General features: G+C 49.1%; 1 protein-coding gene and 1 long non-coding RNA gene across 4 annotated transcripts; one reads left to right on the forward strand and one right to left on the reverse strand.

Annotated features, from left to right (window-relative positions):
* Positions 1–420: 420 nt before the first annotated feature.
* LOC121349717 lies at positions 421–3,232 on the forward strand. Of its 2 annotated transcripts, none has more exons than XR_005954590.1 (3): positions 421–626; positions 863–1,084; positions 3,133–3,232. It is a non-coding gene; the product is annotated as an uncharacterized LOC121349717 (long non-coding RNA). The 2 variants fall into 2 exon arrangements; XR_005954591.1 differs by having other exon boundaries at positions 863–1,074; positions 3,133–3,202.
* POLD3 (DNA polymerase delta 3, accessory subunit) lies at positions 2,907–26,962 on the reverse strand. Of its 2 annotated transcripts, none has more exons than XM_041460422.1 (12): positions 26,833–26,962; positions 25,744–25,799; positions 24,003–24,105; positions 21,354–21,393; positions 19,828–19,960; positions 16,875–17,124; positions 15,577–15,649; positions 13,620–13,782; positions 12,252–12,364; positions 8,038–8,132; positions 7,874–7,955; positions 2,907–4,536 (listed from the first exon to the last, which is right to left on the reverse strand). In XM_041460422.1, exons 1-12 carry the CDS (start codon positions 26,893–26,895, stop codon positions 4,331–4,333), a joined length of 1,377 nt encoding a protein of 458 aa, XP_041316356.1. In that variant the 5' UTR covers positions 26,896–26,962; the 3' UTR covers positions 2,907–4,330. The 2 variants fall into 2 exon arrangements, with proteins under 2 accessions (XP_041316356.1, XP_041316354.1); XM_041460420.1 differs by having other exon boundaries at positions 8,038–8,135.
* Between the last annotated feature and the right edge of the window lie 375 nt (positions 26,963–27,337).

The following is a 27,337-nucleotide window of genomic DNA, read 5'->3' on the forward strand; positions in this document are numbered from 1 at the left end:
AAAATACACTTACCTAGTAAAGCATGAGTAATAAGTGGCATTTTTTACAGTGTGAAGATATAACTTTTCATGAAAATACCAAATAAGGCTCCGTGTGAAAAGTGGCCGGCCTTTCTAGTTGCTTTTTTTCCTCTCCCTGTCTTTCTTACCTTTCTCTGCGCTCTCCAGGCACACGTGTGTTCTCCCCAGTGCCCCTTTTGCAGGAGCCTGTTTACGGGGCCGCCTGCCCGCCACCCCCGCGCCGCCCGCCTCGGGTTCCGTCGCCCTGAGAAGAAATGAGAAGGGAATGGAAAAACAGGAGCCGCTGTTCGGCGAGACTTTCTATTTTTAAAAGGTTAAAAATATCTATTTTCAGACACCAGCCCAGGAAGCGCTGGGTGAAGCGCCGCAGCGGGACGGCAGCAGTAAACAAGGCCGGGACGTGCCGGGCGGCTCGGGAGCTGCGGCTCCGGGGATGCTCCCGCAGCATGGCAGCACCCGGAATGCCACGGCGACAGCGAGCCGGGCATGTGGCCACGGGGACAGGAGGGATGGCATGAGGCTGCGGGGCTCCGTGCCACGGGGGTGCTCAGCCCCCAGAGAGGATGCTCAGCATCAAGGTGGGATGACCAGCCCCAGGGAAGGCGGTTTGTATCCAGGGGGATGCCCGGCCCCAAGGTGAGATGCTCAGCTCCTGGGGGGATGCGTGGCACCCAGGCAGGATGGCTTATCTTCCCCAGCATCACAGCCCTGGTGCCCTCGTGGGATGGAATGCTTGGCTATCCCACCACAGGAGTGGGATGTGGTACCCACTGTGGGAGGAAGGATGTGCAAAAGCCATCTCCAAAATCCCACAGATGCTTTTCCTCCTTTGGTTTTGCAGGTCTGCTCCTTTCTCCCAGGCCGAAGTCCCAGTGAGGCTCCCTGGGCTGGCTCTGGCAGCAACTCCTGTGCTCATCCCTGGCTCACCTGGGCAGGAGCACCCACACCTCCCGAGCACCACATTCCCAGACAGGGAGAACCGGACAGTGCTCCAGGCCGGGGCAGAGGGGCTGGAATGCTGGAAAAGGTGCTGGGGTGTGGACACGAATCCAGGTGAGCCCAGGTGAGCAAGAGGCCAATGGCCCTGGGCTGTGCTGGGGCACCTCCAGTGCTGGGGACAGCTCTGGGCCCCTCCTGACAAGAGACCTGGAGGGGCTGGAGCGTGTCCAGGGCAGGGAATGGAGCTGGGAAGGGAATGGAGCCCCAGGAGAGGCTGAGGGAGCTGGGAAGGGGCTCAGCTGGAGAAAAGCAGGCTCAGGGGGGACCTTGTGGCTCTGCACAGCTCCTGACAGGAGGGGACAGTGACAGGACAAGAGGGAATGGCCTCAGAATGACCCAGGGCAGGCTCATGCTGGACACCAGCAGGAATTTCCCATGGAAAGGGAGCTTAGGCCTTGGAACTGCCCAGGGAGGTTCGGAGTGCCCATCCTGGAGGTGCCCAAGGAATTCCTGGTGTGGCACTCAGAGCTCAGGGCTGGTGACAAGGTGGCCATGGGGCACAGTGTGCACTCCATGGCCTCGGGGGGCTCTCCCACCGTGCTGGGCTCGGTGGCTCCGCGCTGCCGGCGCTGAGGCGCGGCCCTGGCAGGTCCCGCTGTCCCTCAGAACCGCTGAGGGATTTTGCTTCCTTATAAGGCCCTGCTGCTCCCTGCTCCCGTGTCTGCGGCCGGGCTGGCAGTGCCTGTCGGAGAGCAAAACAATTCCCAGCAGGCTGCCGGGACTCCCTCCTGCCCAGCCCAGCCCAGTGATCGTCCTCGGATCCCCCGGCTCTCATCTCCACTGCCCGATGCCTGGGCAGGAAGGGCGGGAGGGCTTTTGGTGAGCAGGCCCTGCCCAGTGGAAGGAGGGTTATAAACCAGTCTCCTGAACAAGGGATGGGGCTTTGGCATCCTCGGAGCAGCGCTTCCCAGGGGCTGCTGGCTCGGAAGCACCTTGTCCAAGGAGAGCCCAGTGCAGCAGCAGCTCTAGCCTGGGGAGTGTGACAGTGCAACTCCTCGGTGCGCCTGGAGAACAAGGATGAGGATTCCTCTGCCTGAAATAAGGCTGTTAGGGAGGAAACACTATAAACTGCACTTCACTGAATGAACTTCTCCCAGTGCTTCTTCTGAAGCCCTTCCGAGGGTGTAAATGTGGTGGGAAGGGGCAAGAGGAGAGCAGATGCCCCTGGGACTGGATTTCCAGCTATGAATGACCCATACACGGGTGTAAAGACCTCTGCATCTCCAGGAGGAGCCTTTGGACCCTGAGCTCCACCAGTACCACGTCCCAGGCGGGAGATGTGCTCCAGATGCCAAGAGCCAGAGCCTAGCTCCTGGACATTTTTCCCCCCTCCAGCCCCTGGGTGCCAGAGGGGTGACCTCTACCCACAAGAGAGCCTCCTCCCTCTCTCCAGCCCAAATTCCTTGCTCCCAGGCATTGCCTGGGGACACTCCAGCCTCGGCCAAGGCGGCATCCAGGGACCTGAAGCCCCCCTGGGGCTGGCAGCCCATGGAGTGGGGAGTATGAGATCATGATTTTTGGAAGTCTGAAGTTCTCCCGGGTCCTGCTCCTGCAGACATTAAGTCATTTTCCGGAGGAAGTGCTGTGTGACGTCGATCTGGTTACAGGAGCCGAGGTGGAGCTGGAGCCGCAGCTCCAGAGAGACCACGGCAGAGGTGAGGAGCAGGAGCACCAGGACACCCTGTCCTGCCCCTCTGCCACAGGAATGACACTCCAGGGGTCCAAATTCGATACAAATCCTGGTATTTCGAGGTTTCAGATGCCCTAAAACACTCAGTTGAAAGCTTCCAGCCTGGTTTTGATGGAAGAAATCTTTATCCACTTCACCAGGCAAATGTCTTTGACTTCCACGCAGTCAAATATCACAACAACCCTTGGAAATCAGATTTGACACATTATTTAATGAATAAGGGCAAATAAAAAAAAAAAACAAACCAAAAACCAACAAACCAAAACTGTGTTCAATGGGATTTGTTACTTCTCGTTGCCTTTAAAAATACCCTCTCAACTCTACCACCAAGAACAACAGAACCACTATGGCAGGCTGGGTTTTGCTCTCAACAGTTAAACTTTTTCATTAAACCAGAATAAGGCTGATCATTCTCTTCCCAGGCCACAGCACAGGTACAACCCAGTGATGCTGCTGGGGTGCAGCAGCTCCTCTCCACCAACCACTGAGGACACCAGCCCTGCCTGGAAGCACTCACCAGCCCAAGCTTCAGGAGTGCTCAGCATCAGCCCTCTGGAAAACCTTTCACATCTGTCTATCAGCCTCAGCACCAGCCAAGCAGGAGGCCCAGACCGAGCTCCTTTGTGGTTAACAGGATTGCTGTGCTGTATTCCTCTCCCATACAGGTTCCTCGGGACCATGTGCTGTGGCACTCTTCCTTCAGCAGGCAGATGACGAGATGTCCAAGGAAAAACTCTTCTCTTGTCTGGTTTATGCCTGTAAAAAAACCCTTCAGGCAACCCAAAACTTCCAAACCCTGCGATGCAGCACGTGCTGTTCCCTGGTACCTGCCTGGTGTTATCAGCAGTGCCCTCTCATCACCCTTCCTTCTGACTCACTGGCCTCCAAAGATCCAGTTATTTCCCAATCACAGCAAAGCCTTCCCCCAATTACTCTGGAGCCAATTGGGTGGGAAGCCTCAAGGATGTTTTTGTAAAGACAGAACACCAACAGTGTCCCAGTCTATAATTAGGCATCTGAGCAAGTTACAGAGGATACGTTCAAGGAAGAAAAGAGTAAGAGAATTTTATATGCACTGCTTTGTCCAAAAAAAGATTATGAAAGGCAGAGCAAAAACTATTTACCAGTCTTAGGGGGAAAATGAAGTACACTTCATTCAGCTAAAGCCGAAGCAGATGTTCAATATTTGTGTCTGTGCCTGAAGACCTGCTACGTTACTGCTGCTACCCAACGTGAACATCTGGACCAATCTGAAGAGCTGGGGGTGTACAAAGAGGGGAGGAAAACACCACAACTCCTCTCCTAACTTAGCACCAAAGAAGTGATTAAAAAAATACAATTTCATGTGAAGAGATTTAACAGCCTTTCAAGAGTTCCTCTAGATGCTGCCTCTAGCTGGCAGTTCCCACAGCGCCTAGTGATGACTGAAATTATTGCAGTAACAAATAAAAACTTTTCTCTGATACAAAATCTAGTCCAGAGGGCTTCCTTACACAGTAAGCAGGACACCTTGCATAACCAGGGGTTGCATGTTGGCCCCACAAGCAGCAGCAGCTTGCAGAGAGCCACACGAAAAAAGGGAGCAACACTCCCAAGCTGCCAAGAGGAGATAGAGCCAGTTCATTTCTTCTGGCAAAATCCCATGATGGAGATCTGTTTGTTGGCTCTGCTGGCAGGAGCTGCCCCTTTCTTTGCGTTCTTCCTTTCTTCCTTTGGCTCTCTCTTGGTGGGGAGCATGGGCTGTTTTTGTGGAGCTGGTGCCTTGGGCTTGGGGAATTCATCCTCGCTGTCCGTGCAGGATTCACTCTCGTAAACCTTCTCAGTCACTGGTGGAAAGAACAGGGAAGGGAGCAGAGGATGATGATGGTTAAGCCATCTTTACACCAAAGACCTCCCCACTGCAGCCTTCCCATTGCACTCCTGGAAAGGAACGCTTCGGGTTTAAGGAGCACATGTGAGACACAGGAATTAAGTCCAAAGTTAAGCAGTAGGAAATGACCTTGAGTTGTGCCAAGGGAGGTTTAGGTTGGGTGTGAGGGAAAACTCCTTCCCTGAAAGGGCTGTCCAGCCCTGGCACAGCTGCCCAGGGCAGTGGTGGAGTCCTCATCCCTGCAGGGATTTAAAAGCCGTGTGGATGTGGCACTTGGGGACATGGGCCAGTGTTGCCTTGGCAGTGCTGGGGGAACAGCTGGAGTCAATGACCTTAGAGGGCTTTTCCAACTGCAGTGATCCTGAGATTCTAACTCATACAGCAAAGGCTGACAAGCAGCCATCAGAAAGTGATGAATCTGAAGGAGATCAGAATCAGTAGTTTGGCATTAGGCAATGGAACATCTACTTTATGGCTAAACCCCACCATTCTGACTTGGTCTGATTTCCACAGGGGCCAAAGCAATCAGATTTTCCAGAAATGCAGGCAAGACAACCTGGAGACATCCCCAAGCTGCTCTCACCAGCACACTGGACAGCTAGGGAAGAGCAAAGCAGACGCCGCCCGTCTCCAGGGGCACAAACCCTTTGGGGCAGCTTCTTTCCACAGAGGTGGCCAAACAGGGCCAATATAAAGAAACCCTTTATAAAAATCAGCCCAAAGCCGTGTCTGCAATCAGGGGCTCTGCCTGAAGGGGATTGCCAGCTCGCTGCTGTCAGCGTCCGGCGGTGGAAAGCCCAGGGATATAAAACAACCTCACGGAAATTAAACTGGAGTCAGCCCCACTGATGAAAGCCACCGTCAGATCCCAGCAAATGTTGTTATATCAGCTTTCCCAGCAGTGCTCTGGGATTCTTCTAGTAAGCCATTTTTCTTTAGCAACTGTATTCTTTTAAACAGATGTCTTAACTTCCCTTCTTCTGGGAAACTGGCTTTCACTTGTATTAATGCATCAAATTAAATAAGGTTTCCTACGTCACCAGGGACTGGGAAGAGGAATGCTATGAAATCCTCCTGGGCAGTGCTAGCAGGACCTCAGACAGGGACTGCAAACCAAGCAATCTCCCTTCAGAGGCAACAGGCTTTTCAGGGAGCAGCTTTCCCAGACCACTGGGTGAACCCAAAACCCTTATCCTGTTGTCAGCCTGTCAGGAACTGCTGGGAGCTCCCGAAGTGTGCAGTTAACCCCCTCCAATTGCAGCAACACAGCTTAGATCAGCTTTCTTTGGCTGCAGTCTCAGCTGAACTCAAAGTCTGTATGTGCAGCACCTATGGGTACACGGATGCAGCTCCTGATGCCCCACTCACAGCCAGACTCCCTGAATCAGAGCAGCCCAAATGATGGGAGCTCTCAAGCGCTGTAACACAAATTTCCCTCCAATGCACATGTGGATGTTCCAGCCTCCAAGCCCATGTGTGTCCTTTGAAGCTTTAGAAAGTGCAAGGTAGAAACACACAAGCTTAAACCTCAATAATTCCCCTACACTAGAGACTAAGAGCAGGCCCTCAATCCATGCATTTCTGTTGATGCCTAGGAATGTTTCTTGTGCTTAACTCCACACACACTTTAATTGCTCAATTTCCCTCAGGACTAATCCCTAAATTACTTTTGCTTTTTGACACCAATTCCTTGCTATTGCAGCTATTATGAAAACCATCACTTAAAATTGTGGAGAAATATAAAGTAGACCCTCATTCTAATGTTAGGATTAAAACCTCTTAAAACCTAGTGTTGGTTTAAAAATAAAAAGACAGCAGGGAGAGGGGAAAAACCCTCTATTTCAAAGAATAACCAAAATTTACATTAGCCTGGGAGATTTGCAAGTTATTTAGCCTTTGAATTATTAGGCCTGTGCATGGAAAGGGTGTGGAATGGAAGGGAGAAGAGAAACTGGACAACAGCCAGACAGCAAGCTCTGCACAACAGGCTGGAGGATTTGCAGTAGAGAAAGCAGCATCCCCTCCCCAGCCAGTTCCTCAGTATCCAGCTCCATCCCACAGGATCTATCTCCCAAGGGCCTTGCATTCCCTTGTCAGAGCAAGGGATATGAATTGTAAAACCAGGAGTCTGGATTTTCCAAGGGACTGTGAAACCTTGTGGGGGTCAAGAGCAGAGAAAGAAAGGCAATGCTCCCAGCTGAACCCAGAAGAGACATTCCTGTGCTCTGGATGCAGAGTCTGTACAACTCAGCTCCCCATCTAATGCTATTTTGGTCCATTTTCCTTCCAAGTGTTTCAATGGCTCTGTCTGGGATGGGAGAGGAGAACACCCCACAGGGTAATCAGCCAAAGCTGTCGAAAACTCTGTGCAAGTCCAATTCTTGGACAAGAAAGCAGTACTCGGGATTTCAGTCCCAGTGCAGCCAGCTGCTGAGAGCCACAGCTTTGTGTTTCTCTAAAGGAGACACACCAAGTTAATGGGAAACAGAAGATGCAGCTCTGCAGACAGGTGCAAACAGACACAGGCTGAGTCTGGGCCAGGCAGCCCCGGAGCTGGGCCAGGAATGCCCGAGTGTCTCCATGGCCAGCACCAGCACAGACCTGTACAACAGCACCACATCTTCCCCAGCACGGCCTGAGCTCCACTGACATCCCCTCAGCCCAGCCAGGCTGGGGAACCAAAGCATCCCACACAATCCAGCTGACAACAGAATTACAAAAAACACATTCCACTGATGTTCCACTCTGGCTCTCAGGACCTCTGTAGGGACTCTCTTCCCTTCTGAAAGCAGAGCCACCCTTATCAGAAACAGAAACCCTATGAAGTATTTAAGCCCCACTGTTTATCTGGGATACTCTATGTTTCTTTAACATATAATCAAGTTTTGCACAGTTCTGGATTTATCCTCAAAGGAAAAAAAAAAAAAACCCAAGAAAGTTATCTCAGCCAGAATTTATCCCAGACCCTAAACCTCTTTCTGTACTGTCTTTAAAGGCTTGCAGCTTTGGAGAGGAGAGTAAACGAAGGTGGTAATCATGATGGCAGGGTAAAAGGGAAAATAACTGAAGGAAAATCTGTGAATAATCAAAAAAGGGTAAGGATTCAGCTACAGCTCTGACTCCCTACCCAGGCCTTCACCAGAGGCTCAGTTACCTCAGTCTGGGAGCAGGAGTTCCAAGTGGGATAACTAAGTGATTTTGTGAACCTCTTTCTATCCTGGGAGAGGCTGGCCTGTTAAAATGGCCAATAAAGTGAGCTCCAGTGAGTGAGTGTAGGGCACAGCCAGTCTTACCCATGCAGCCTTCCTCTTCATCAATAAACATCTTGGATTTCAGCACGCGCCTCCGCTTCCTCTTCCTCCCTCCAGCTGACACCTGGAGGACATGGCAGCACTGAGAAACCAGGAACTTATTTCTCATTACCTGGAAGCAGGTAATCACTCTAATCTGCTCTCACCTCTGTGGATGCAGGCTCCAGCTCAGTTTTCAGAACAGGTTCAGGTGGTGGAGATGGAGCTCTCTCTTCCTCGGGTGTGGGAGAGGGTGGGACATCTGCTAAGGAGAAGAACAACACCTTGCTGATGCTACACGCTGCGGTTCCCAAAGGAAGGAGAGTGGGATAGGATGGGAGAAGTGCCCTGGGGATTTTTGGTAAGCCAAAAGAATCAGTTCCACCAAGGGAAACTTTAAAACCAGGCAAAGGAACTGGCAGGTTTTAGCTATACATTTCATTTACTTGTTAGAAAGAGTGACTGTAATTTGTTTAGGAATTAAAAGAGGCGGGGTGTGGTAAAACAGTTGTTGCTTCACTGGTGGTGCTACACATCCCAAACAATCCATGCTATCAGCTTAACCCAAGAACTGAGTGCAGTACACTATCACACATCCTAAAACTTTTATTTGAAAAATGTTTAAAAAAGCCCCACAAAAATCCAAGCCACCACAAAAACCAGAAGCTGACTCTCTCACTGTTTCATCTCCTTGCTCTCCTCTGGGTTCAAGGACAGGGACACTGGGTTCCATTCAATGCCAAGACTAATCAAAGCAGTCAAGGACACCTTCACACATTTGTAGGGAGCAAAGTGAGCTCTGGAGCCTCTACCAGCCACGTCAAAGTGAGAGAAGCAGGGCTCCAGACCAAGGAGCGCGGCAGGGTCACCCTCCCGCGGGGCTGGCAGGGGGACAGAGCTGCGGGAGATCCAAGTGAGAAAGGCTGCCACGCAAGCGCTGGGCTGGGGGGAGAGCTGGGAGCCGGGCAACAAACGGCTCCTGTGACCTATTGCTTCACCTCACACGGATGTGGCTGCGGCTCTGCCCTCATCCCACCACGGAGCCGGGATCTGGAGCTGTCCCGAGGGACTGGGGCCGTGTGAGGAGCTGGCGCTGCCAGCTGACCTCTGCAGGTTACGAGGGCCCCAGGGAGACAGCGCTGGGCTGCCAGGGCCCAGCAATAAATCACATTCCTCCAGCAAGGACTCGGCCTCCCAGCCACGAGGCGGGAACGCAAACAGTGGGATAACACCACTGGGCTTGCACCCTGCGCCGGGGCTGGCAGCGCTGCTCCAGCTGGAGGTGCCGCGCTGCCCAGGGGCTGCGGGCAGCTCCCGGCTCTGTGTTTGTCCCAGTCTCGGACACCGTGGGCTGAGGCCTCCACACAGTGCCCAGCACCAAACCTGCACTGGCACTGCCCAGCCTGGCCTCTGCCCTTGGCAAATATCTTTGGGAGGGGACAAGCTAGGAGGGCTGAAAACCAGCCTGGTGAAAAGCCTCTGCCATGCTCAAGCAGGGGCTGCTGAAGGCATTGTCAGTGTGCCAGCTCCGCTAGATCCCTTGGGGGAAATTTGGGCTTTTTTCAGCTTCCTTCAAACAATTTACCCAGCTTCTGGCAGGCAGAAGGCACCTTCTCCTCACGTCAGAGTGCTTAGGACTACTATCAAGCTCTTTTATTACTTTATTATCCTCTTCTAGCCAACACAGCCCTCTGACATGTGATAACTCCTGAGTCAACCACTAGCTGCTGCCCACAGTTTGCTCAACAGCAACAGCTGCATGAAATAGATACAAGTTGGGCAACTGGATGGACCAAAGATGTAAATCCTGGCTTTGTTCGGTTTGCTCTGACCCTGCCTGGAAAAACTGTGAGAAGCTTTAGTGCTTCTGCTGTGGCTCTCCAAAACCCACGGAGTTTGTAGGTCACAGTGCCACTGAAATCACCCTCCAAAGTGGCTGTAAAACACTTGTCAACACTGTGAAATGCTGCCTGTGTTGGTACAGCTGAAGCTGCCAAACCTCCTGTCCTCTGTGGGAGCACTTGTGGAGTTTGTTCTGGCACTGGAAGCAAAACAACCTGCAGTGACTAAGGAACCCTGATACCAATATAACTTTTTAATGAAAAATCATTTAAATGGAGAGGATTGTGCCTTATGCCCTCTCTGTGTTTCCAGCCTGGTACAATGTGCTGCTGCTGCTGTAAGGAGAGCTTATTTAGGGCTACATGTAGTACATCAAGAGCAGACCAACACAGAATAGGCAGAAGGCCTGGTCTGACATGGAATTGTCCATAAGTGCTTCATACCAGCCATGCAGGCTGAGTTTCACACCCACAAAACCTTGCTAAGTGTGCCTGTCACTCCAGGCCCCCTTTTGCTCACTGATGCTGCTGATTCAAGTTGCCCCTCCTCTCTGGAGAAACCTGTTTCCAACCTTTCCAAGGATAGATGCTCTTCAAGTCCAGCTGCTGTACAGGTATTTTTTTAGATTGTTTTTTTTTTCCATCCAACTCAGTGGCTTCTACTTCTGTACTCAATATAATATTACCAGTTTGGACTCATTAAAAATATTCCAAACAATTCAAATCTGTCTTCTTTCATCTGGCTGGATTTAGAAGGGCAAGCAGCAGGACAAAAGGGCTGAGTTCTCTCAATTCTAATTTTCTCTTTTCAAAGGGCAAACTGAGTGATATCCAAATTTGTATACATGTGCTGTAATTTGCATAAATTTACAATTCTAATGCACAGCACAAAGAAATGAAGAACAAAGAGGGTTCTGATGCAGGAGAAGCAACAGCATTGACAGAAAACCTCTCCAGTGCCTGACCACCTTCTCAGGGAAGAACTTTTCCCTAACATCCAACCTAAACCTGCCCTGACACAGCTCCAGCCATTCCCTCAGGTTCTATGCCTGGTCACTAAAGAGAATGTAAACCTTGGAATAAAAGAGACCAGGAGGCATCCCACTCAAAAACATCAATTGTTAAACACGTGCTGAGGTCACGCAGGGGTCCCATAGGAGACCAGAGAGTTCTACCATTCCAAACTCCTGCCTGATCTCACAGGAGGTGGATGAGCTCAAAGATTCCAGCCAAGCAAGGATGGGCTGATTTCAAAATTCCCTCCTCAGAGCTAAACAACTCAGCTTGTCAGTAGGGGAGTGATGAGGAAATGGAAAGAAAAACATTTAAAGAAATAAATACCAAAGACTGTGGGCATATATGTGTATATATATATTTTATAGCCAAACAAGGAGCTTCACACTGGAATGTGATGGAATTAAGGCTGATCACAAAGAACAGCTTCCTGAGAGATTTATCATCCTGTGGAATAGTCTAAGAAGTGACACGTACCTGATGACAAAGACAAATGACAAAGATCATTTGTAATTATGTGGGCAGCAGGGAAACTATGAAAACAGGCCAGAGGTGGCATGGGTTCTGCAAAGATACCAACACAGCCACCTCCTCCTGGCACTGCAGATTTCCCTGATGCCCTGGTTGTTGCCCATGTGCCAGCCACACTAAGTGAGGAATCAGCTGTGGCTCCCCCGAGGGATTCCACCCCCTCACCAGCACACCCCATTTGCTGTTTCACCTTCTTTTACTGGAGCTCTACACCGAACTGGTGGTTTCAATTACTCCATAATTGTCCGTAATGATCCCCAAGTTCTTTTCCTGAGCAGCTTGCTGGATGACTGTTCCATTTAGCACATACTTCCGAGCTCAATTCCAATTTATTTCCCAGTTATCTACATTGAACGGCATTTGTCACCTCGATTATCCAAATTCTTTGGGATCCAGGCCTGCTGTTCCTCATTATGAGCCCAAATCTTGCAATGTTCTGGGCACCCCACTCCTGTCACACCACTGAGGAGACGCAGAGTCGCATGGGATACGGCTCAACTGCTTTGCCTCCAACTTCCCTATCATCTCCTTTCTTTTTGGATGTCTTGCTTCCAACACTGTCTTCCAAACCCCTTCTATGAACAGACAGAATAAAGATACTAAAAAGGACCCTGTGAGGAGAGGGAGGCCATTGTGAGTGTTCCCTCCCCACATGAACCGGCTCTGGCCAGCCCTACGGCTCTGGAAGGCGCGCTATCTTTCACAAGAGATTTGGGACCCTCCTTCCCACTGTCAGGGCCACTGGCAGCACACTGGTGAGGAGACAGCCAGGTCTGAGCTAAGCTTAAACAAAGACTGAATCTTTGTTTTGAGACATCTCAACTCTATGCCCAAGTGCTTGCAGCACAAAGATAAACACAAAGCTCAGGCTACAGCCATTTCCACGGTCTTTAGTCCTTTAAGCTATTCCCTCAATCACTGACCAACAGATTTGGAGAGTAATGTTTTGGAAATCAGAACCCTGACCTACATGCCTGATTGTTTACAGACCTTACCTTCTTCATCACTGCTGTCAGACACAAGTTGTTTGATTCGCTTCCTCTTTTTCTTGACATTTTCAGGATCTCTTTCTTCCTCGTCATCTGACCTATCCGCTCTCTTCGTTTTACTGCCACAAAAAGTACAGGGAGAAGAAAGGGAATGAACAGCCATTGTCTCTCATGTCTGCATGAAAGCATCACGTGCACTTGGACAAGCACATTCCTCACGGAAGGAAATCAAATGCCCCTTAAAAGCCTGAGCATCGCATGCTCTGACCTGCACAACCAGGCATAGGTGCACGAGCATTTCCAGGCCTCTCATCCTTCCCCACATGCAGCTCTCCAAAACAAGGAGGATTTCTTTAGCCCCACTGCAGTTCAGCCCAGTACCTCACCTCGCTTGGCCACAGCAGCCTGGCAAGAGCCTGCTTCTGATCTTGTCTCTTTAGCTCAGGCTCCCAGTGTCCCCAAAAGCATCACTCAGAAGCTCTTTTGACAGACTGCTTGCCACTGACTGACTATGAGGTAGTGTCTCAGAATCCTGGAGCCATTTTTAAAGACTACTGGAAAAATAAAATAGCTTCTTTCTTTTTAATGTTGGCGAGACGTGTCAGACGAACAAGCCTGGAGGCTAAAGGCCCACGTATCCTCAAAGAGCTGGGACAGCCCAAGTGGCCTTCCCAACTCCAGGCTGCCAACACCTCCAGGCCCTTGGCTCCTTGGACAAGACTATCAATAAGACAAGCAGTTAGAGCTAACTGCGATGGTGGGCTGGGTGGTGTGCTTACCTATTCAGTTAGACATGGATTGAGACCACCAATTAATTACTCATAGGCCACCAGAGAGCCATCAGACTGTAGTGATTCTTTGTCTCTGTCAGTTTGGGTTGGATTAAACACAAAGGGCTGAACTTAAAATTAACTTGGAGCCTCAGCCCAAAGTAAACCAGTGGCATTGAAAGCAGCCCTACATGAGCTATGGAGATCAACAAGCACAACTTTGTGCTGCAAGTTGTGTACATACAGGCTTGGGAATATCCCACCTTCCCTGCAGGACAGGTGCTCCTGCCAGCCCTCCCCACTGCCTGCAGGGTCTCTCCCAGGCTGCTCACAGTGGGAGGCTGTCTCATGGAAAGCCATCCCCTCCCACTGAGGACAACCTGGGCCCTGTCCCTTCCCATATGCAATGGCACCCACGGCCCTGAGGCACCTACAGCAGCAAATGGAAAAGAAACACCAGGAAAAAATCCTGACAGATCATTTTAGTCAGGTTTAACACAATTTAGTAGATGGAAACAGGAGGTGAGTCAGCAGTGTATGAGCAGCCAGCTCCACGCAGGCTGTCCCCAAGCAGGTTCACAGGGACCCTGAAGCCATGACCCACCTTTTCTTGTCCTTTTGCTGAATTCTGACAGACTCTGTTTTCTTCCCAGGTTTCTCTGCTACAGTACTAGGAGATGACTCTGGTTCTGCTGCAGCAACTGAAGGCTTCACTACTTCTTTCTCCTCCTTTGGCTGCTCAGGCACAGAGTTGGCTTTGAGTTTATCTGTGAATAAACCATTCAAAAAGAACAAACACTGGGCATTCAGTCTGAATGACAACTTACAAAGCAGCTGGCTAGCTCTGTGCACCAAGATTACAGACAACACTACCCATCGTGTATTTAGGGATCTAGATTGGCCAAGCTGTATCAGACATGGGAAAAAGAAGGGCATGCTTTAATTTCTAGGTGATTTTCCATGGTTCTGCTGTTCCTGATGTCAAGCCACCATGTGTGCTGCAGCAGTTAAAACTCTCTGGAAGGGGCTGGGAGGCAGTGGCAGGAGATCACCAGTGGGGTCAGAGGCTGCTGCGAGGGCCACAACATGGTGCCAGTGCCTTTCTGGGAGTGCTGGGAAAACAGGCTGGCTGCTTCCCTGGGCAAGGGCAAACAGCACTGGAACGACAGCTCTCTAATTTATGACCAACAGCAGAAAGCCCAAGGACCCCAGTGCTGTTCACTCAGGACTTTCTGGCAGTGGTGGAACCTTTGAAGCCAGGAGAGACATGCACGTAGGGAATAAATCTTTCTCCTGCAATCCCACCCTCTGTTCATACACATAATCATTTCCAGTTCTGCTCAGTTTGCTCCTTCTCTGCAGCCACATCACAGGTTTCCTCAGCGTGCTCCCTGACAGGACTCAGCACAGAAGGAAACCCCTTTGGGAATTTTGGAAATGCATCCCCAAAGCCTTCCCCATCACCAGTGGGTCACCTTTACCACGCCTCTTTGGGTTTTCAGCACATGAGCTTTGGTCTAGGGGTCTTTTCAGCCCGTTGGAATTTACCCCAGTTAATTGCAGTGACTGTCTTTGGGCTGAGAGTGTCCTCAGCTCCCTCAGTCTCACCAAAACAGGGACTCAGTCCCAGCAGGGCTGTGCCTCGTCTGCTCAGTGCTGGAACTGTCCCCTGCCGCTCTGACAGATGTCTGTTAGAAGTGAACGTTGCTGTTTACTCTCTCCCAAAATTCCTCTTTGAAGCCTCCTGTACTCACTGCTATAAGGGAATCTTTGAAGGAGGTCCCACAGTCCTTTTCCAATATTCCAATATTTAAAAGCTTCATCACAGTTTCTTTTGACTAGGGTAATTCAGAAGGGACCTGCAGAGGCCACCTAGTCCAAACCTCTACTCAAAGAGAGAGGCCAGCCCTCATTTTTATTCTCCATGTATTTAGGAATTTTATTCTCCTTCAGTTTTTAGGAAAGAAATTTACCCCAAAACTAACAATGGGCTCCTCAGTGCTGTGTGATGAAAAGCAAGCACCATTAACATGCCCTGCAAAACAGGTTTTGGCAAACATCTCACCAATAGCTGGTCTTCCAGCCAGGAGAACTCACTTTAAATCAGATTTCTTCTGCACTAAAAATCCTTCCTGGGTTAGTCTGCTCAAATATGTCATTTTAATTGATCTCCCTCCAGCAAGCTTTTTGTCTGAAAAATTCCACTGAAAACCCTTAATTTTTGCTTTAAAAGCTGTGTGCTAAAACATTAACCCCTTTGAGTGCAAAAGAGCAGAAGAAAGTGTGGAAAACTATTGGGAAAGATGGGATATAAAGAAAATCCAATGAGTCTGGTAGAGTGGGGATGGGGAGGAAGAGCTCTGTTCCTTTCTATATGCCTCCCATCATGGCTCTAGTACAAAACACTTGATTCTACTGAATATTTTTACATTTCTACCCAGCTTAAATAAAGAATAATTTAAAAAAAAAAAAAAGATACTTCAAATAATCCTCAGGTTTTTTTTAACTACAACAGGCTGTTATTTGACCACGAAGGCCTCTGAAAACAGAAAAGCACTTACTCATAGCAGCCTTTCCAAAGAAGTTGTTCATGATGCTGTTCTTTGTTGGTGGCTTGCTGCTTGCTGCAGACACCTGGAAGCAAAGAGAGGAATAAGCACAGGAAATGCTCCCAGCCCTCAAGGTGCACAGCACTGCTTCTGGACAAGCAAAATAATAGATTTGTTCCCACTGCCTTACATTTTAGCAGATGTAGCAAATTCTCTGTTTTGGAGAATTTGAAGATACTGATTAGACACCACGTGCATCAAAGGGGCCAGAGTAAGCTCCTAAGGACTCCTCAGCCAGACCTTCAGATCTGACTTGGGGCACATTTCATTACTGAAATAATGCTTGGGACTAGGGTCAGTTCCCAGCAAAGAACTGCTCTGTTTGCAAACCATCACTGCCCCAGTTCACAGCAGCCAACAGAGGAAAGAACAGAGATTGGCCAAACCACGAAGGTTTATCCAGCTCCTCTGGCACGTAGGCTGTTTGCAAGGAAATATCACTGCTCTGTTGCACCAGTGCAACCACCACAGTGAGAAATCACACCCACACACACCCCACCACCTAAGAAAGTGCAGCCTCCTAATCCAACTTCTTTTCATGCAGATAAAAGGCAACCAGACAGTAAAGTTCCCAAAATACTGCACACTTCCCCAGTTCTAAACTCCCTATGAAAATCAGAGAAAGGAACCCAAACGTTCTCAGTTGTTACGAAAAGGCCAAACCATCCACAGGGAGTGTTACCATTTTAACACCCATTTTTCTGGCCACATCACTTTAAAAACAATTATACTAATTAAAATGAAAACATAATCCTATCCTGGAAAAACAGCAGTCCAGAAGATAAACAATTTAGTCTTGCACATGTCAAGCTCCGAAACTTCCCTCACCCACCAAGTTTAAACACCTTGATACTTTTAAGACCTGGGCTTCTCATGTTTCACTAATTGCTCAAAACAAATCCTTTTAAGCACAATGGAGGGAGCAAGATCCTCAGCTGGTGTGTACATTGGGACAGCTGGAGGCAGCGGAGCAGTTGTCTCCATAAGGCAGCTTTGCTGGTTTACACTCGCCCGAGATCCGGCTCACTGGGGAACGTCAAAGCTACGGCAAATAAACTTTTGTGGAGAGATCCAGAATGTGGCACGAGGGTTTTTGCCCCAGGTGACTGCACAGACTTCTAAAGGATCCCTGAGCACTCCCAGTGGGATGTGGGCTTGGCAGGAGGAGCAGTGCAGGGGTGGCTGAGCTCCCTGAGGCGGCGTGGGAGCAGATCCTTAAAGCCATGAACCGAGGGGCTGAGGTCACTTACACTTGGGGCCTCCTTGGCCTCTGCCTTGGCCTCCTTAGCTGTGTCCTGGGCTTTGGCCGCTGCTTTGGCTGCAAACATGCCCATGATGCCTTTCTGCTGCTGCGGGGGGGGCCTGGCAGCCCGGGGCCCGTGGCCATTGACGGCGGCATCGGGGTCCCTCTGCCGCGGGGGACTCTGCGCGGGCGGCGGCGCGCGGGGAGCGTCGGGCGGCGTCCTGGGCACGGCGGCAGCGCAGTGGATGGCACTGAACCTGTGTGATGGAGTGACAATCCCATTAGCCCTCTCAGCTCTGGGTGCTCACCTCGCCCTCCCCCCTGCTGCAGCGCCAGCGCTCCTCCGGGCCTGCCTTCTCCTGTTATGGGAAAAGGAGCAATTTAATCGGTGCATGGGACAAGAAAGAAAGGCTGGCACAGAGCAAGAGACCTCTGATGAAAAGATCAGCTGAACCTGTCAGCAAGAGCCACAGTATTCACACGTCAAACAAGCTGAGCAGCTTTCCTGGGGGGTAAAGGCCTTCTCCACACTCAGGCTGGACAAGGAGCAGGCTGCATTTTATTCCTAAATGGGCTGTGCTCCCTAAAGCCTGTGGCAGAAGTTGGATGGCTGAGTGAGGATCTAAAATGTTTACAGCTTTCTGATGCTCTGACAAAGCCCACAGCTGCTGCAACAAGCAGCCCCACTCGGACAGGTAGGCAAATCCCAGCTGAAACTGAACAATTGAAATGGCTCAGAAAATATCCACGACATTCCGATTTAACTACACAAAGTCATTTCCAAGTAATCCCTGAGAGCGAGTGGCAGCTTGGTTTATAATGGTCTGAAACTTGATTGTTTGGGGATATGGAGACACAAGAACTAAATGACGTGCTCACAGCTACAGCACAACTCACTGACAGTCAGGAATAGCAGTTCCCAAAAATAGCTGAACTCTGCTCCCCACTGTGCAAATCACAGGCGACGCTTTCCAGATTTCCCACAGAAATGCCACAAAAGAGCCCAGCTCACGCCTCCCAGCCCACTGAATTACACAGCATGTTTTTATTTGCCTAAGAAATAAAGTAGCTTTCTGCCCGTTCATTTCTGTGCCTCAGCATTAGCTGCTCACGTGCACAGTCCACTTCTACTCCCATCAGGATCTGTATTAACAAAACAACACCATCTCCACAGCATTCCCAGGCTGCAGCAGCAACTTCTTGACATTCGAACCTTTAAAGGAAGGAAAACAGACATTGAAGAAAAATAATCCTACTCTCCTTTATACTTTCAATCTGTTTTTAACATGGTTAATACAGCTCTCAGGGCAGCGTGAGCTCCTACTCTAAACACCACCAGCCCTCCAAAATATAATATTGTCACAAATACTATTGTCAATGGTTATGTTGACTGTGCAGCAGAGCTCAGCTAACCTTCCCCTATTTCCAAGTCAGCTTGCCTTGATGCTGCTGTGTGACTATATTTTTATGGGCTTGACCCATAAATCACTAAATAACCGCTGAAAAAATAGGCAATACTTGGACTATGCTCTGCAAACAAGGAGCTGCTTCTGTTTGGAAAGATGGCAGTGGAAACAGGCATTAAACCCAGATATTGGTATCAGTTAGTACACCCAACCACCTCCACTGTCTTCACTGCAAAGCAGGTCTCACAGAAACCCAGAAGAGAACAAAGATCCTTGTCACAGAGCTGTGAAATACCTGGACAGGCAGGGAGGTTCTGTTTGCTACAAACCTCACATAATTAAACCTCTGGCTTTTGCAGGTCCTGCAGCAATCTTTTCCCAAGTGTCACAGACAATCCATGCAGATGGCAAGAGAGGGGAAATGGGATCAATTTGTATTTACTTCAGCCGGGTCACAAATTAAGAAGGTGCCATTTTTCCTAGTTTCCTTGGGAAATCCTGCTTCAAAACTGGATTTACACACAGGCTTCAGACAGCTGTGTCAGAACCTGGATTATCTGAACCTTCCGGATGTTAAAATCCCAAAGGATACAAGTATCCCTAAGGCACAAGTGTGAGTACACTGGGGTGCCTAAGAGTGAACAGAGTGGAACAAGGCAGCTGCAGCCACACCCAGGGCACGTGGCTGCACTGCGGTGGGATCACCCAGCTCCTTCCAGGCCATCCACCCAAACACACAGCTTCTATTTCCTCTGCCGCTCTCCTGTCAACACTTTGGATACAACCACATTTCTCCTCTCAGATTCTATACTCTTCCTATGACACACCCTTCAGGCATCCCCCTTTAAACCAGATTGGTCATGGCAGCGTGCAGCCCCATGACTTCAAGCTGAAGCTGTCCGGGTGGGAACAACACACAAGTGAGAAGCTGCAGCTGCCAGGCGCTGCTCAGGAAGGAGCCGTGACTCCAGGGGACTGCATCCCTCCCAGCTCTTCTCCAGCTCCCCCAGGAAGGACGCTGGTGCTGCCTGGACTGTTCTGTGTGCTGCTCCTACGTCTCAGAGATCACAGCGTGCTATGAGCTGCAATGAACCCACACACACCAAAGCCCAACTCCTGGAGAAGGAGCTCCTGTCAGACATCTTCAGAGGACTGGACGAGTCCAGAAGATGAGAACGCAGTTTCACAAAACAGAAAGCAAACTCCTGTAAATGCTTTGCTGAGCACATCATTCATGGTTTTATCAGCCTGTTTCGATTTTCTCTTCCTGTGTGGCTGAGAACTGGATTAAAATGGTCATGATTAAGTGTGGCCTGGGAAACAGAGACACGTTTCCAGCCATCAGACAAGCAAGGTACTGGAACAGTCTCCTTGTCAGAGTAAGGACCAAGTGAACCAACTGTGAGCTCAGTTTACAAAACACAATGTGCTCTTTGGGCACTGCTCTGGCAGGACTTTGAGGATATCTTTTCCTAGCTTTCTAAAAGTCCAGGCCTATCTAGTAAGCACTGGAGTCTGGAAGTGCTTCAGAAGGCAAAGGGAGGCAGGACTCACTTGCTGCAGTGCTGCAGGTTTGCTTTGACGATGTCGTAGTCGGTGTTGTAGAGGGGGGAGCTGTCCTTGAGCAGGGCCTTCTGAATGCTGTACACGTGCACACTGGCAATTGTGGACAGCTTGGACTTCATTGCTGGGGAAAAAGAGGAAAAAAAGCCCTCTGTTAGCACACCCAGAAAGACTGACAGACTACTTGACAGCAAAACATGAATATAAAAGGGTCCAAGCACACCTTCTCCCAGCGCTCACTAATGAGGAATTCAAGGCAGCAAACCCCACAAGCCTGTCACGTTTTCCACTACACACTCTTGGTTCTTGCACAACTGCCTTACGAGGGATCTCTCTGTGTTTACCTTCAAAACATCCAGTGTTTGGGATGCAGAATAGCTGAGTGAGTACCTAGCTACGGCAGAAGGAAGCTGGCCACTCCTCTCTGCCACTGGGACTGTGTCCAGCACCAGTGTCACTCCCACCAGTCTGTCTGTTGGAATGAAAACTTTATCTCTTTTATGCTACTTAGACTGCAACCCCCTTGAGACAAGGGTTGGCTTTCAGGAATTCTTTGTTCATTGCTTATATTGTTCTTTCCACAGGTCTGAGGCTGAGCTTCTAGGCACTGTAAAAATACACACAGTAATCTTTTCTTGGGGCCAGGCCTAGACTATGCAGCCCTACTCCCATCAAAAATCTCAGCCTCTTCCAAATATAAGTCATACCTTTGGCCTGCCTTCCAATACAAAAACCATGAGCAACCCTTTCCTCCACAGCAAAACAGTGTTACACAGCACACATAACTCAACAAACATGACACAGAGTAGTTGCACTGCCTGACAATCTCCTACTCCGAGGAAAACAGCCCGAGCTAGAAATCCACTCCAGATTTCCAACAACGCAAGTCCTTCAAACAAAGTGAGGTCAGTAGCTCAGATCTTTAAGGTCACAAATACCACAGTGTGTTCTCAAGTGCCAAAGATGTTATTTGAAAGTGATGAAGAGCCTGAAGCTGCATTTCAGTTCTGTGGGTAAGATTTCATCAGCAGGACCAGAAAGATGGTGAGACAACAGACAGTGTTGCAATGGGGGTTTTTCCACCTTTCACTCACAAAAGTGAGGTAAATGTTCTGTGAGAACATTTTAACACCCATGGGACTTGGAGCAAAGACTGCAACTGCATTGAACCAATACCCAGAATTACCACTTTCAGCATTCTTGGGGGCCTGAAGGCTCTCAATTGTTCTGAGACACTACTGGTGTATTGTTGTCTCCCTGCTGTCAGTGGCAGGGAGGTGGAAAAGAATCACTGACCAAAAAACCCAAAAAAATCAGACTCAAATCACAAGCCTGAAGGTTGTGCTGCTGGCTCAGATACTCCAAATTCTGAGAAACAGCTGGTACAAAAAGTACACACCTGACCCCAAGAGCCTGGCTGGGCATTTACGTGCAGATGGCAAGTTCTGAGCTTTGCTCATTCTGCTGTTCTTTCAAAGAAAAAAGTTAAAGCCACATGGCTTTCCCAGCCTGCTTACCTTCCAGTTTATCCTCCCTCACTACTGCGACCTTGTGGCACTGGAAAAAAAGAAATACAATCTTAAAACCTGAGGCTGTATGCAAAACTGCTATTTTCAGTTGTTAAATAAGAAAGTCTAATGATTATTGTAGCACAGAACACTGCCAATGCCTTTAAACACTTATCAGTTTTTAAAGCTCTGAAATGTGCTCTCTGGCCAGTCTTCAAGGTCTATACCTGCTCCAGGACATTTAACAGGCTGTGGTTGATACTGGGAGGATCCAGAGACAGACTGAAAACCCCACCACTAATTCTGTGTTAAACAGATACCATGGACCTGTCTGAACTCAGGGACAATCCTGTTAAATTCAGGCTATAAACATGACACTACCTGTGCAGCTTTAGTTAAATACATCCCATTATACAGAACTAATGCAATAAATAATCACCTTCCATTCCAGGCAGATTTGAGGATTAAAAGACAATATTCCATGCATTTGAACCAGTTTATCTAGGAGAACAAATAAAAAGTTTCTTGGGGTTTTTTTTCCAATCTACAAATAAAAGCCAGGACACCCTGAGATTTACTATTCCTAAAAGAAGACTGGATCATATTGTAACAGATATTTGTAATATATTGTAATAGGTATTTAAAAAGACTTAGTGCGATGTCAAAGGCATTTAGTATTTGGCTCTTAAATTTGTTCGTGGGCAAAGGGGAGCACAGCGAATTTTTCCATTTTCTTTTAAAAATCTCTGGTGTATCTGCCTGAAGTTTTAGATGACATTCCTGAAAATCTGAGAAGCTAAATGCATTAAGCAGCAATTCCTTTGCTTAGTAAGCTGAGGCACTTTAACTACAGAATACTGTAAATTAATTTATGTTTCTTTTGTTCACCAGGATTAAAAGGTTGCTTTAATTAGGCAGCAAAAGAGCAAGTGGTAAGAAAAACCACAGGCAGGTAAGAGAATAACCAAAGATTGGCAGCCTTGGCCCCTGAGTGCAGAAAGCAGCACGGAAAGTGTGCAGTGTTAAGGAGGAGCACTCCAGAGGGATTTCCACGGCTCTCCCTGCAGGAGTGCTGCAGCTGCATCCGCAGCATTCCGGCTACACCTACTGCCAGCAGGCAGCAGTGCAGGGTGTCCCAGCAGTGCAGGGCAGCTCCAGCAGTGCAGGGTGTCCCAGCAGTGCAGGGTGTCCCAGCAGTGCAGGGTGTCCCAGCAGTGCAGGGTGTCCCAGCAGTGCAGGGTGTCCCAGCAGTGCAGGGTGTCCCAGCAGTGCAGGGTGTCCCAGCAGTGCAGGGTTTCCCAGCAGTGCAGGGTGTCCCAGCAGTGCAGGGTGTCCCAGCAGATTTTAAAATAACGGGAGACAAAAGTCACCTTCATATTGTTTCCCTTGGTGGAAGATTCCCTGTCTGTGCCAAGGGACTGGAATGACATGAACTTTGAAGTCCTCCCCAACCCAAACCATCCAGTGACACTGTGATCTTATTTTAAAAGTGCACAAGCTGCTAAGACAGAGTTAACAAATAATTATTTGTTCCTATGTCAGAAGCCACCTGTTTGTTTCAGATACATTAAATATAACAGTACAGGTTGGCACTCCCTGGCCAGGGGGCCAAAAGATTTGTTATTTCCAAAAGAAATGGGGGGAAAACCTGTTAAACTTGGGCTGTAAATGTGACACTACTCCTGCAACTTTAAATATTCCATCACACAGAACTAATGCAGTAAATAATTACCATCCAATTCAGGCAGATTTGGAGACTGACAGACTATTTCATGCATGTGGAACAGGTTATTGTTTAGCAGGACAAAATAAAGGTTTTTTTTTTCCAATCTACAAATAAAAGTCAGGACACCCTGAGATTTACCATTCCTAAAAGAAGACTGGATCATATTTTAATAGATATTTGTAATACATTGTAATAGGCATTTAAAAACACTTAATAGGATGTCAAAGGCATTTAGTGTTTGGCTCTTAAATTGGTTTATGGGCAAAGGGGAGCAGACACTCAATTTTCCCATTTTGTTTTAAAAACCTCTGGGGTATCTGCCTGAAGTTTTAGCTGACATTCCTGAAAATCTGACAGGTTAAAGGCATTAAGCAGCAATTCCTTTGCTTAATAAGCTGAGGCACTTTAAATACAAAATGCTGTTAATAAATTCATGTTGGTTTTGTTCAGCAGGATTAGAAAGCTGTTTTAATGAACAAGACAACTTCAGCTGTAGGTGTGCTGTTGTGTTTGCTGTTATTCCCTGCTAGATGAGCTGTCCCTCCAAGCACCCCTCAGGCACTTCCAGGCCACAGCAGACCCTGGCACGTGGATAAGCTGATCTCAGGAGGGCCCCTCCACAAGGGTTTGTGATCTTTGCTGCCCAACAGCAGCGAGGGGACGGAGGTGCGTGGTGACAGGATCTGAGTGAGTGAGTCAGTGAGGAGCCCTGGAGTGTTATCCAGCGCTGTGCTCCCAAACCATGGCCAACTGATCCTTCCTGCCTGCTGGGACAGACCCTGAGCCTTCTTCTGTCCCTGCTGGAGCCCTGGCACACTGCAGCTCCTGCTGCAAAGAGCCAGTGCAGCTGTGACCCCAGGACCCCAGAAGGAGGCAGGAGACACCACCAGAAAGGCTCCCAGCCAGAGCCCAGTGAGAAGGGAACCACTCACAACGTGTCCATTCTGGAGGAGGTTTCCTGCCACCAGGTAGGTGACGTGGAGCTGGGCTCCCGAGTTCTCCCTGCGCTTCCTCTCCACGTAGTCATAGAGCATCCTGTAAAAAGAAACCAGGGTCAGCCAGGGAGGAGAGAGCCTGCAGCCCCTGCCAGGGAGGGGCTGCACACACAGCACAGCAGCCTGGCACGGACACCTGCCACACAGGCACGCCATTCCCGCAGGATTCATCCATGCCTCAGGACACCTGGCACACAGGACACCGTCCCCTCGGGATTCATCCATGCCTCAGGACACCTGGCACACAGGACACCGTCCCCTCGGGATTCATCCATGCCTCAGGACACCTGGCACACAGGACACCATCGCCCCAGGATTCATCCATGCCTCAGGACACCTGGCACACAGGACACCGTCCCCTCGGGATTCATCCATGCCTCAGGACACCTGGCACACAGGACACCGTCCCCTCGGGATTCATCCATGCCTCAGGACACCTGGCACACAGGACACCATCTCCCCAGGATTCATCCATGCCTCAGGACACCTGGCACACAGGACACCGTCCCCTCGGGATTCATCCATGCCTCAGGACACCTGGCACACAGGACACCGTCCCCTCGGGATTCATCCATGCCTCAGGACACCTGGCACACAGGACACCGTCCCCTCGGGATTCATCCATGCCTCAGGACACCTGGCACACAGGACACCGTCCCCTCGGGATTCATCCATGCCTCAGGACACCTGGCACACAGGACACCATCTCCCCAGGATTCATCCATGCCTCAGGACACCTGGCACACAGGACACCATCTCCCCAGGATTAATTTAATTTCCTCAGGGTTCATTTTCTGACACCCTTGCTCCTCCACCACTGTGGAGAATCCCAGTCCAACAACTACAGAAACCAAAGGGCAAACACATTTAACAGTGTATATAATACATATAATAATACATAATAATATATATGTGATATATTATGTATCTTATATATAATACATACATTAATGTATTTTAGTGTAAAAATACATTTAATAGTATATAATACATATATAATATAATATATATTATATAAAACATATATTATATATAATAATACATAATATTTTATAAATATTTTATCTATGTAATACATATAATAATGTATTTTTAGTATAAAAATACATTTAGTAGTATATAAGACATATACTATAATATATAATAATATATATGATATATAATATACTGCATATATAATATAATATATAATAACATATAATAATATATATTATATGTTATATATTATCTGTTATATAATACATAAAATAATGTATTTTATAAAAACACATTTAATAGTATATAATATGTATAATAATACATAAAATATATAATATACCATGTATTACATATATATTACAGATATAATATAATATAATATATAGATCTATATATATATAATATATGGTTTTATATATTGCATATATAATAATACATATAAAAATAGGGTTTTTATTCTAGAAATACATTTAATAGTATATAACAGCGGGTCTCACAGCCCCGGGCAGCAAGGCATTCCTGCAAGCCCTGGGAGAGGAGCTGGGGAGTGTTTGCCAGGCAGGCAGGCACAGGCAGTGACACAGCTGGCTGTGCCTCAGGAGACAGGCAGGGCTGCTCACTTTTCCAGAGGAATCATTTTAGGGGTTCCCCATGGAACTGACAGGAATTGGGCAGGCTCTGGGGAGGCAGGGACACCTACTGTTTAGCCTGGTTCACGTGGACGCCCAGGGTGTAGCTCAGCCACTTGTAGGTCACCTGGAAAAGGGGAAAAACCCCAAAAAAAACCCCATTTAAATAAGGAAACCTTGGCCTCTCAGTTCGACGCATCTCCCCTCTTTGGCTTGCTGGTCCATGGAGCTCCTTAGACACCCCCCTCCCTTCCCAGAAACCACAGGGCACCCGAGCCTCAGGGAGCCCTGTGAATTCCTGAGAGCTGTCCCAGAAGCTGTGGGGAATGTCTGCCCTGCCCTGGCTGGCACACGGGGCTCTGCAGCTGCAGCAGCGTGCCGAACCTCCGCACGCCAGGGCTGGAATCCCTGCCCTGCCCTGCCGTTCTGACAGGTACACCTGACACCTGCTCCTGCCTGCCCTTCCAGCCCCAGCCCCGGGCTCTGGGCTGCGAACACAGCCATTAAAGGCTTGTTGGTCTGCACGGTTCTCGGAACAAGCTACAAAGCCACAGGCTTTGCTCACAGCGTCAGACGAGGCGCACCAACTCTGCCGCACCATTTTCTAGGCAAAACCCACTTCATTTCATTTCATTTCATTTCGTTTCGTTTCATTTCGTTTCATTTCATTTCAAAAAAAATCGTTTCATTTTCTTTAAAAAAATTTTTTTTTTGCAATAAACTTGGAAAGGAACAGAAAACCATCAGCTTTCTGAACTGCCTTCAAAACAGTTAAGGGAGGGGGGAAGAGAGGAGGGAAAATGGGGGGAGAGGAGGAAGAGAGGGGAGAAGGGAGAGGGAAGCGGGGAGGAAGGAAGAAGGACGGGAAAAGGAGAAGGATGGGAAAAGGAGGAGGAAAAGGGGGAGAAAGTATAGAAGGGAGAATGTAAAGGGGGGAGAAGGAGGAGGAAAGGGGAGATGAAGGAGGGGAGAAGGAAAGGGGAAGGAGAGAAGGAAAGGGGAAGGAGAGAGAAGGAAGGGGAAGGAGGAGGAAAGGAAAGGGGCAGCGGAAGGGAGAGGAAGGGGTGGCGGGAGGAGGCAGCGGGGCAGGGGAGGCCGCGGGGGCAGCAGCAGGCAGGGGGAGCGGGAGCAGGCGGAGGGCGGGCGGCGGCGGCACTCACGACGCGGTTGTGGTCGGTGACGAACTCGTCGATGTTCTCCAGGTACAGCTCGTCCGCCGCCATGGCCGCGCCGGGCCCGCGCTTCCCGCCCCGCGCCTCAGCGCCGCGCGCGCGCCGCCGCCATGGCAACGGCCCCGCCGCCGACGGCGGCCGCGCGGGGACACGGGGCGGCGCGCGAAGGCGGCTCCGGGGCTCGGCCGGGGCCGGCTCCAGCGGCTCCCGGGGCGCCGCTCCCGCTGCTCTGTGCTCCCCGCAGCGGGAACCTGCTGGGCTGCAGCCCCTCGGGAACAAGGACCGGCCGCGGGGCTTCTGATCGCCCTCCCGGTCCTGGTCCTGGTCCTGGTCCTGGTCCTGGCTGGGTGGAGTGCACCATGGAGTGTGGAAATTGAAATGAAATAAAATAAAATAAATTTAAAATTAAAATAAATATAAATATAAATATAAATATAAATATAAATATAAATATAAATATAAATATATAAAATGAAATAGAATATTAAAATAA

Source organism: Pyrgilauda ruficollis, unplaced genomic scaffold (assembly GCF_017590135.1).
Source record: "Pyrgilauda ruficollis isolate IOZ18807 unplaced genomic scaffold, ASM1759013v1 scaffold143, whole genome shotgun sequence".
Classification (NCBI taxonomy): domain Eukaryota; kingdom Metazoa; phylum Chordata; class Aves; order Passeriformes; family Passeridae; genus Pyrgilauda; species Pyrgilauda ruficollis.